Consider the following 11635-nt stretch of genomic DNA (forward strand, 5'->3'; position numbering starts at 1 on the left):
CCGCATGCAATTGGATAACACTACGACCTATCACAACAAGACACAGGGTGACGTATCCAGAGCCCCATACACTTAGCTACCAGCGAAGCTAACTGGTAGATTAAACTGTCGTCATCTGTTTAGCTCGCCTCTGGCCCGCCTATATCAGATACACCGATGTGATTGATTGAGGGCATAGTTAATGAGCATCATTACTCAATGCCAGAGTGACTCGCTGAGCAAGAATTCACGAGAACTCTGGATGTCCAGGGTAATTAAGTCATAGACAAACAAGGAAATCAACCCATCATAGGTCAAGTTATAAAAACTGGCAATAACTGAATGGATTGTAGAAAACAGTATAGACACTTATGATGAATGACACTGATACCGCAAGTCAGATATCCCATTTATTTCTCTGAACCAATCCCAAAGGACCAGGATGTAATTAAAGAGAAGCAGAGTTAGAGGGAGTTTTTTTTAGCCTTGGCACAGCTGTATTGTGGATTATTATCTACATTTATTTCAAATTAAAGGGCCCTGAAAACCTTTATTTATTTATTTATTCCTGTGTTTTTTACTCACTGGTTTGAAGTAGGCGGAGCTCCATTGGGAAAATGTGATGTCACAAACTGCCATTCACCAATCAGATTTTAGCAACATTTGAATCAGAATATGTTCAAAGTTAGTGGATTGTTTGGTCACTGTCAATAAAATCTGATCCAACCACACCCACACAGTAAGAATGAAACGGAATAGGTGATTTTTTTAATACATGTCTATTTTCCTAACTTTAAAGTTAATTGTTGGTCATTTGGCCATGACTAATTGAGGTTAAAGAAAATAAATAAAATACTTAGGATTGAAAACCAAGTTTTCAGGGGCTGTAGGTCAATTTTATTTATATAGCCCTAAATCATGCGCCAGAAGGCTTTGCAGTCTGTACGTGCAGCACCCTCTTCAGTTAGACCATCATTTTGAATAAGTAAAAAAACTTTTATGGGACAAAACTTTCGGTAGTATAGAGAAAAATATGAGTTTTATGTACCAAAAACTAAAATTAGAAATTCAAGAAGTAGGCCTCAATATTTAGATGGTATGCACATGGGAGAACCTTGGGAACTGACTAAATAAAAATAAATCTATATAGATCCAGAGAAAAGTGCAGCGAGTGCTCAGTGTTTTGAACGCTGCAAAACAAAAGAGAAAGAGCAAAAAAAATGCATACACCTACAATAATACAAATAGAGCATAAATAGGTTTCAACAAATAAATAAAACGTTAAATCAGAGTTAAGAACATAAACGACACACTTAGACAAGGGTTGGATATCTGCAGCAGAGCAGGATGTTAGGATGTTTTTTAAGAAACCCCAAACATGCTGTGAATAGCCCTTTCCTTTTAAATGAATAATGTGTTGCAGAGAGAGAACTAGATCATTGTAATGAGTATATCTATGAATATGGGTCCAAAAAGAATTATATAATGCGCAGGAAAGTAATTATCCCTAGGGCAGTAGGTTATCTAATACTAAGAATCTGCGCTGAAGCAATTTTCCAGATTGAGCAGTGAGCCCAAGTGTACCAAAATACATGAGAATAGTAATCATTTCTGAAGAGATTATTTATCTACACTCACAGCATGCTGTTTTGAAGCGGTTTGATTTCTACTCATAACATTGGTATACAGTATGTTGCATGCCAGTGTTTTCCATTACATTATTACTTTTCCCTAGAATGTGTGGTAAAAGTGGGCGCCTGGATAGCTCAGTTGGTAGAGCAGGCACCCATATATAGAGGTTTACTCCTCAATGCAGCAGGCCCAGGTTCGATTCCAACCTGCAGCCCTTTGCTGCATGTCATTCCCTCTCTCTCTCTCTCCTTTCATGTCTTCCGCTGTCCTGTCAATAAAGGCCTAAAAATAATCTTAAAAGAATGTGTGGTAAAGTTTCTAAAATAACATTGGAACTACATTAGAATCAGTACAAATGAAATGTTTACAAGCATGGCAGCAGGTGCTTTTAGTGTCGTGGCCCTCTCTTCCTTTCAGGAGAAACACTGGTGCTCTCGGAGTCAGAAGAAATACTCTTCAAACACCCCTCTCCATGCACAATAGATTCCATTTAAATATTTTATGTGCAGCATAATAAAATAATAAAATGATGTTCTAATCTTAAAGCTACAATGTGTCACCTGGCTTTTAGAGGGATACAATGATTCCTATGTTCATTTTCCACTCTGCCTAGAAGGTTCACATTAGAAATTTAGAAAATTAGAATTTCACAAAGTAGACTAAAGCAAACCAAACCAAAAAAACCTTACACTTCTTTATGTGATAAACATGGGAAGGCCTTCCTCAGAGATACTGTTTGGAGCTCTAATCAATATTTTAATGTTTCAGTTTACTTCTAAGGACATGTGAGAAACTATTTATTGTGCTGACTTAACCATTCTCATTACTTATAAGCTGTTTTAGTGGAAATTAAACCGCATGGTGCTGCTCTATTTTTATTGAGATGTATCAAATTCTAACATGTATAGTCTAAACACTTTTAATTTTTTATTTTCAGTTATACAGAATTATAGGAAGGAAGTGACAGATACTGCTGATAATAATATGTAACCCCAATATTATTATTATTCATAACAGCTCAGCTTATACAATTTGTATCGCTACCTTGTCATTATATAACATTAATTAGGAGATTAATCCTTATCTTTTTTAATTGGCCATATGTAGTCTACTTTATTTAAATTCAAGATCAGATTGAACGTTTTAATTTTTTGTTATCTTGTAATGTAATGTTATCCAATATTAATAATAACAACAAATTGCATCTAGAGTTCAAATATATCTTTACCTATTTTTATATTCATATTTTATTGTACCTTCTATATTACAATGCTGTTCTTATTGGCTAGAGGACGTTGAACTCCAACTCCCGGAGTGCACCGCGGCGTGCTCCTCGTCTCCCATTGGTCCATCTCTCCGAGCAGCGAAGGCAGACTTGATATGAGGCAGTGGTGAGAGCCCGTCGGAGAACTGCGGAGTTGAAATGAAGCGCACACACGGAGCGGCTCCCATCGTGCAGTTCCGTGCGGCTCAGGAAGAGGCTCTGCGCCGCTAAAGCTGAAGGCTGCTCCGGCTGAATGAAGGGCTCCGTCCATGCGTAGGCTATCGCTCATTTTGCTGCCCTGTGCTGTCGCCGTCCTGGTGCACTTGTGGTTGGCACAACGACCCTTCTCCACCCCGCTGGACAACAACACACATTCGGGTACTTATTAGCCTCAACCCGGGCTTCACCTCCTCAAAGCCTGGCAACTTTTTACATCCGAGCAGCTGCCTAACTTTGCTTTTACCGCCCCGGCGGCGGTGGTGTGTCTGTTGTGGTTGTTATAGTTTGTGTGGAAACAGCTAGTTTATACTTCGCTCGTGAGACGTGTGTGTGTGTGTGTGTGTGTGTGTGTGTGTGTGTGTGTGTGTGTGTGTGTGTGTGTGTGTGTGTGTGTGTGTAGTGGGAAATGTGTGTGTGTGTGTGAATGTAACAGTTCATTAGTGTTGGGCGTTGCTGGGATAGTCTAACGTCTGGAAACAGACTGAAGCGAGCTGAGCATCTCTGTCTTGTTACAACTACTGATCTCAGTGCTGCTTTCAAATGGACTATTGATCAGGGCACACTGGAGGTTAAACCCGTTTTTTTAATCGGAGGAATATAGTTTAACCATTTTTTGATTCATGAAGACAATTGTTTTGATATCAATTATAGAATGCATCACAGTAAGTCAGTGCAAAGTAAATAGTAGACGCAACTGCTTTCAGAATCAGGAATGGCAAGCATAAATCAAGCATACTTTAATGTGTGATTTAAAAAAAAAAAAAAAATCCTATTTGATCCCTATCTTCACATGAAACACCTAATCACTGGATAAGAAAGGAGATCCTGTTTCTTTCGTTTCTGATACAGATGAATCATTACCTTTCTATGAAGTTTTGGTGGGAGTGCTGTCAGCGAGACACCATTATGAACTGCGACAAGCGATAAGGAAGACCTGGCTGGGCTATATCCAAGATCACCCTCACTTCCAGCACAGGTCTGTGTGGTGGAGCTCCAACTTCACCACTTGTTTTTCTTCCTTTCTTTCTTTCTTTCTTTTTCTTGTTCCAAGGACAGATTCATACAGTGGAAATAAAGCCTGCAGCAGTCAGCAAATAACAGACTGCCACACCAACCCTTTTATCTTTACCTAACCAGCGGCCAATATTGTTCTCTCTTTCATTCTTCCTTTTTGTCCATTGCCTTCTCATTCAGTGATCTGAGCGCAGATAAGGTATGATGGCCTTTAAGCAACCCTCAGTAACCATGGCAATGGAGGGTGGATAGATGGACAAGCATTCAAAATCTTACAGCCTAATATTGCACCAAAAAAAAGGAGAATGCAATGGTGTTTGTGCTTATTTTCAGGGTGGGGGTGAAGTTTATCGTGGGCGAGCATGGGTGTCCCATTCCAGAAGAGGATAGGGAGGATCCGTACTCCTGCTCCCTCCTGAACTTCACAGAGCCAGGTAAAATAATAACCATAATAATCAGCCTCACCAACTAATGAGTGGGCATCTGCAGCTGTAATATGGAAAGGTGTACAATGTGTTGCTTTCATGTGCAATTGTCAATAGTGGAGCTGAGGCAGAATAATAGGAGATGAGCTGAAAAGAATGAAAGAATGCATGTTCAGAAAAGAAGTAAAACGCCTTTATTCGTGTTCACCCACAGCTCACGACATCATTTGTTTCTTTTCCATATTCAAGGCCAAAGCAGAAATGTCTTCCAGTTACTGCCATTACTAGAACTGCGTACTAACACTTGAAAAGTAAAGCTATATGAAGCATTGGCACCATATAGGAAATAATTGAACGGGCTCGCTGTCAGATGGAACATCCGCAGTAATTGTTATGTCTCTTACCTTCACAGAGCCGGTCCATATTCAGCCGTTTCACTACTTTTCCTGCTTGTTTCAGTGTTTTGCTACCTTCATGAAAACATAATTACTTGTCCAGCCCGTTCTCTGCTCTCCACTGTGTTAATGGTTTAAGTGTTGACGTGATTTGCTTCATGAATCGGAGGCAGGCAGGCTGCTTTGGGGGGGGGATGCTTGTGTGATTGGCAGAGAAAGAGACAACAGCTGCTTTTAAACACAGTTGGGTACCTGATTCAGGATTCAGGTCAAAGCACACGTTTAAATGGACAATTAATTGTTACTAAAATATTCTTGTGCTACATTCATCACAGGGATTTTTCTTTGGGACTAAAATAATGTGAACGCCAGTTAGCTTCTCAGACTGTTTTAATAATTCTGTTGCCAACACAAGCTGTTTGTGCTTCGTATTGGTGAGAAAAAGTCTAAATCTTAATGATATTGAAAGATTTAGAGGCTCAAGGGCTGATGAAAAAATGTTTTACAGTATTTGATTGATTGTTTTGTTGAAAATTCACTGGTTCCAGCTTCTTAAATGTGAATATGAGCTTTACTGCATGAATATCTTGCTGCGGCGAGGACTGAGCCTCTGTATATGGGGGCACGCTCTACCAGATGAGCTACAGAGACAACCGTTTCCCAACATTTTATGGACCAAATGTTTATCAATTGATCAAGAAAATAATGAATAATAATAATTCATTAATAATTGTTGTGACTTGATTTGTAAATTGCATATACATTACTGTTGAACTGTAAACAATGTAGACTATTATAGACCTTTTAGTTGTTGCCTAATATTGACAAAAATAAATAAATGGTAAAGAACTATAATTTTACTGTTCATTATTTATGATTTAAGTTTTATTCATTTTTCCCCAGAATAAACTTGCGATCTTATGCTGGCCAGTGCCAAGAGAAGCACTGCTGCTGTTTGTTTTGAGAAGTAAGCACATATTTAGTGAGCATAGGACTATTAAATATATCCTCGCACACTGGTAAAGTCCTGCAGCTCAATTCCACTCCGTCAATGTGAGAAACATTTGGTTTGATGAAGTGTTGCTTTCTCTTTGTCTGTGATTTCTCGCCTACATGTAATTGTCTTTAGATTGGAGGCAACAACAGAACTTGTGCAGAATGCATATAAAGTCAAAAGCCTGCTTCCCTTTAACAGCCTTGATCTTTTCATTGATCTCCTGGGTAATAAACTGCTCTTTTGTAATTAAGAAACCACTCTCTCGAGCAGAAGCTCGCTTTGAAGACAGCAGTCCCAAGAACCGGCTCCTCAAAGTGCTGATGGTGTAGCTTTACCAGAGGATGCTTTCTCCTCTGAATGACTTCGCCTCTCCCTGAATCACTCGGTCTTCATCACTGAAAGAAGGCGTGTATCAGCATGTTGGGATTGTAATAAATTCCACGTGTGCTTGTGCAGTAATCTCTGCCATCCTTCTGTGCCAGTGGCAGGCCAGGATGCGGAGATAGAGATTGTGACGGTGTCTGACCCCTCGGTGCTCGCCCCCTCTGACGTGTCGGCCATCGCCCTGGATTTCAAGGTTCTCCACCCAGTGGTGATCACAAGGCTGGGGGTGTTTTCCAGCGGGAACCGCCCCGTCCTTCAGAGCAATGTGACGGTGAAGCTTCTCCAGCTGGACCAAGAGGTACCAGAACCTCGACCTCTGAGCATAATGTATCATATATATATATATAATACGTTTTTTTGTGGAGGCTGGAGAACTCCGTGCTGGTACTGTTTACTGCCTCACATGAAGACACAAACTGAAACTTCTTTTGGGTTACTTTCTTTAGGATAAGTCCGTAGTGTAGTACTCTGTGCAAAGGTACATTTGCACAAAAAACTATTGGTTATGAATTCTTGATGGATAAAAACTTTGTGATTTGTGCAGGAGGCTGTGGTCACTGCTCGCTTCAGTGCCATCAGCACAGGGACCATGGTGAGTGGGGTGTGGTACAAACCAGTGGAGCAGTTCATCTTGCCTAAGGTCAGTTTTTCACATATTTTTTTTTCAGTATTTCTAATATCCTGGATACGACCCTGAGGTCATGAGTTGCAGTCCTCCAACCACCCCACCAAAGAAAAGAGAGGCTCAACGTATTTAATCATTTGGATTTTTCTTCATTAAGCTGTAGACATTCCTCTAAAAATCTTAAGCTGAACACAACTAAACTGTAACTAAAATAACTGTCTCCGAATTTATCTCTTTTTTTTTTTTTTTTCCTATAATTTGTACCAGGTTACTTTCCAGTAGGTGTCCCAGCACATTACTTAAATATTTCCCAACAGAAAACAAAATGCTAAATGCAATTTGAAAGCCTTCTCCACGATGCCTTTAAAGAGTAAATTAACACCAGGTTAAAAAGCTGTGTTTTGCTGCCCTCTCTAGTTGAAAGTTTCAAGCTTATACCCTCTCTGACCACACCCAGCAGCACAAATGTACTTAGACGCCCCTGCAACCACACCCAGCAGTGATGTCATAAGGTCCTGGAGTACATATGTACTGTATGTATCACTGCTGGTTGCTAAAACCAACAAATTCTGATAAACAATACATAGGACATGATGTCAGTGTACTCAATGGTAGCTAAGGCCATGCATACAGTATATATCATTCAGTTTGTGCAAAGAATGAAATGCCAGTGTTTTTTTTTTTTGTCTAGGGTTTTGAGGGGACACTGGTTTGGGAGAATATGGACTCTGCTGGATTGACCACAGTCAACTCCTCCTCTGTGCAGCTCAATAATGGAGGAGGTGTCCTCAAGATCTCCTCCGTACGTACCGACATGGGTATACAAAATAAATGTGTTAAGAATATTGTCAAGTTTTTAAGGTAATTAAAAACCTTTTTTTGCTGTTGTCTTGAATCACAGATTGCAGAGGGCATATTGCCTCATAGAAGTGCGCTTGGATTCCCCGGTTTGGCTGGAGGGTTCACATTTACTATCTATGGTTGGTCCAGCAACAGAATTAATTCAGAGCTTTATATGAAAACAGTTTTATCAAAATCAAATCAGCCGATTGTTGTAAAAGAAGTCCCTGTGTGTAAAAATAATAAAAATCATTGTTCACTCTGGCAGGGTATGATATTAGCTCCTTTTTGCCTCAGGGCTCTTGCATTCATGCAACATTTTTTTTCCCTCTTCCACCCTGTCGTGTCATTATTGATTGTACCTGCATGTGTTTGCGTTTGGGTTTATCTGGGAATGGATTTGTAGCCATTGTGGGGTAAACAAAATTAAATTTACCATCCGATATCTCTTCAAACGGAGCTAATGATCCATTCTGTAAAATGTTATAGTTTTATTATATTGTTTTGCCAGCCAGTGACTTAAGTTTTTATTCCTCAAAAGTGCCTTAATGTATTCAAACAAAAGTTAATGTGACTTTTTAAAATCTAATTTTAGACGAAACCCCTCACCCAATTGATCCTGTTTTGCCTCCCTATGCCCCCAACCACCACCTGTATCAGATGAAGACAGTCTATCTGGGCTCCTGCGGGGCCGCCCAGCCAGGATGGAGCACCATGCCTCCAAGCTGAGGCAGGAGGACGCCGCCTTGCATCAGGAGAGCCTCAGGCACGGCGACATTGTGTTCCTAGATGTGGTAGACACCTACAGGAACGTGCCTTCCAAACTGCTTCAGTTCTATAAATGGTATGGCAAGTGCTAATGACTTGATTCTCTGTCTCCAAATTGCCTGGGCTCTCTGAGGAAATCAGCAACCTGAAATGAAAGTGTGCCGTCACCTCAAAATGTCTCGCTGTTAGAATCACGGTTGCAAAAGTAGAGTTGTGAGTCATCAGGTAGCAAAATATACAGAGTGGTCTTAAGTTTTGGCAAGTATATTATTTATTTGCAAGACCTCCCGCCCTTCACTCTGGGTGGTATTTGAAAGTAAATCCATTCTGGGATATTGCCAAAAAATCTGAAGGTGGGCTTTAACTAAGCTTGCATATTCCCTCTCTGGCAGGTCTGTGGGAAATGCTGACTTTAATCTGCTGCTGAAGACGGATGACGATTGTTACATCGACGTGGACTCAGTATTTATGAAGATTGACCATAAGGGTCTCAAGCGCAGCAATTTCTGGTGGGGGAAGTAAGTGCAATTTGGTGTCCGATACTGTTGACAAGGTATATTTTGCAGGTGATTTTAGTCCACTTGTGTTTGCAACAAAACTTTAGCTGCACTTTAGATGAAAGAAACAGGAATGCTGTGTCAAAACGATAATTGGTCAGATGAAAGGGACACAGGATATGATGGTAATGTATATACCGTCCTGACCCAGTTTCAGGCAGAGCTGGGCAGTGGACCGTATTGGGAAGTGGCAGGAGCTGGAGTACGCTAGTCCAGCCTACCCGGCGTTTGCCTGTGGCTCAGGCTACGTAGTCTCTCATGACCTGGTCCAGTGGCTTGCCAGTAATGCAGATAAACTGAAGGCCTACCAGGTAGAGTACCCAAGAGCAAGTGACTGTGGTGACAAATAGTCCTGAATATAATGTACGGAATCTGTCCTGGATTTCTTGTTACAGGGAGAAGATGTGAGCATGGGGATATGGATGGCAGCTGTTGGACCACAGAAATATCAGGTAAAAAAAAAAGTAATATCCAGATCTTCCAACTCCAGCGAAGCACCATGAGCACACATGATTTGGTATATATTTATATGTATTTAGAAAATACAATTAATCAGACTTGGTCAGGGATAGAACGATGAAGTCCTTCCATTGTTGTCCCTGGTGTTTTCACAGTCCACTATCTATACAGGCATTCAATGTCTGACATTAGGAAATATTAGGGGGAAAAAAAGTAGAAATAGAAAATGTAATCACTTTTTCTCCAGGAAGCAGACAAGGTAAAAGGTGTCTTAGACAAACGTTTTTATGACATAGTTCAAGATGCTAATATCAAATAAAACAACTATGAAAATAACACGTTACTAAGAATTAAAATATCATCCTCTAAACTCAATTATTCAAGCAGCCTGGTTTAGGTTTGTTCCATCTGAGCTTGAATAAACTGAAACTCATATTGTGAGCGATGAAGATGAGCTGTCTAGCTCAGTTTACTGTGATTTATCAGCCAAACTATTTGTATTGCTTCATTTACACAAGTTAGTGCAGTTCAAAGTGCTCTACAAGGGACTGACTAACAGGATGGGACACCATCGCAGCTCAACATGATCGTTTTGTTAACTGGTTTAATCTCGGCAACAGTTCAGTTACAGCGTATCAAAAGTGCATGTTAACAATTGAACCTGAGTAAGACCTTGACCAGTGTATGGCTAGTAAGCTGTCACGTTGACACAGCCACTGTCCTGCCCCTTTGCTATTGCCAGGACCCCGGCTGGTTGTGTGAGAAAGAGTGCTACCTGGACATGCTGTCGTCTCCCCAACACACAGCCGAGGAGCTGCACATCCTCTGGGACAGGAAGAGGGCCTGTGGAGACCCCTGCGGTTGTCCATGGGGCCACTAAATCTGGCTCACCACCACACTCACCACGAGGCGCTGTGGGTAAAATGCACTCGGCACTGGTTGCCAGTTCAGTTTCTGTGGTTTCCTTAAAACCCCAAACTGAGTCGTTTTATCAGTTATTTTTTTTATGATAAAAGCACTTAAAGTGAGTTTTGAAATGTGGGGACCTCCTGTTGGAAAATAATCTTTAAAACTTTGAGATTTCATTGCAGGTTTTAATATTAAAACCAACATAAACCATCTGCAGCTTTAGAATACGTTAAAAACTCACATGTAGCTGTAGCATACTGTCAGCATTTGTATCATGAATTCAGTTATTCAATTTGAGATTGAAAATGTGAAAAAAGACTGGTTTAAAAGATGTTTTTGTAATGTGATAACTGACAGGGATGAACGAGAACCATGTGCAATATCAGCATGTGATGGCCATCGTGTACAGAATCACTGCTGTAAGCCTTGAGTACTTTGTAGTAGTATAATTATTGGTGCTCTGATACTTGACAGACTTACATTTTTTGGTTTAAAAGGGATATTTGATGGAATTTTAAAGATGATGGCTTTACATATTTTGTAAATTATTGTCTAAAGCTTTTCATCCTCTCCAATATGTGTAGATTTACGACAAGCTTTCTCACAAACGCACACAGTTTGTACTGTAACTGTCATTGTGCAAATAGTGATGTGGCCTTACTGTATTTGTTAGGCGTCATACTGTATGTATGTTAACACTTATGATATCAACACAGATTTGAATTAGTGTGTTTGCAACACAATTTTTTGGAACTTGAACAAGCAGTCAGAGTGACTGTGAAATAGACTAGTAAACACTGGTTTTATGAAACCCTCCTCACAGATAATAAAGAACACTTGAGAGAGATGAATGACTTCCTTGTTGTTTGTTTTGGGGATGATGCACACTGTTAACTCACTGGTGCTACTGATTCAGTTGGATCCATGTTGAGTCTGAAGCGTTATTTTAGCCGTTAGTGCTGCTCAGTCACCACGACAGACACAGACGGCAAACGGACTTTGCTCGTGCTTTTACGAAGTTGGTTTCTTCAACTTAAAAAGGAATAGGTAATCACTTTGATCTCTGTTGGTGATTGTTTTCCTGAGACACCGCTGGAATGATGAACCGGGAAACCTGTGGAGTGTTTTGCCCCCAAATTGATGAGCGGCTTAATGTTAATCAATAGGA

The 11635-nt window shown here is 40.3% G+C and overlaps 1 protein-coding gene across 2 annotated transcripts; it reads left to right on the top strand.

The window, feature by feature from the left end:
* The first annotated feature begins 2977 nt into the window (after positions 1-2977).
* b3galnt2 (beta-1,3-N-acetylgalactosaminyltransferase 2) lies at positions 2978-11314 on the top strand. 2 transcript variants are annotated; one of them, XM_078273511.1, is made up of 12 exons: positions 2978-3253; positions 3944-4070; positions 4442-4542; positions 6408-6607; positions 6854-6949; positions 7626-7736; positions 7836-7914; positions 8435-8618; positions 8935-9060; positions 9251-9410; positions 9495-9551; positions 10301-11314. In XM_078273511.1, exons 1-12 carry the CDS (start codon positions 3145-3147, stop codon positions 10436-10438), a joined length of 1488 nt encoding a protein of 495 aa, XP_078129637.1. In that variant the 5' UTR covers positions 2978-3144; the 3' UTR covers positions 10439-11314. The 2 variants fall into 2 exon arrangements, with proteins under 2 accessions (XP_078129637.1, XP_078129638.1); XM_078273512.1 differs by having other exon boundaries at positions 6854-6901.
* Positions 11315-11635: the final 321 nt, after the last annotated feature.

The sequence above is a fragment of the Sander vitreus genome, chromosome 17, assembly GCF_031162955.1.
Source record: "Sander vitreus isolate 19-12246 chromosome 17, sanVit1, whole genome shotgun sequence".
Lineage (NCBI taxonomy): Eukaryota > Metazoa > Chordata > Actinopteri > Perciformes > Percidae > Sander > Sander vitreus.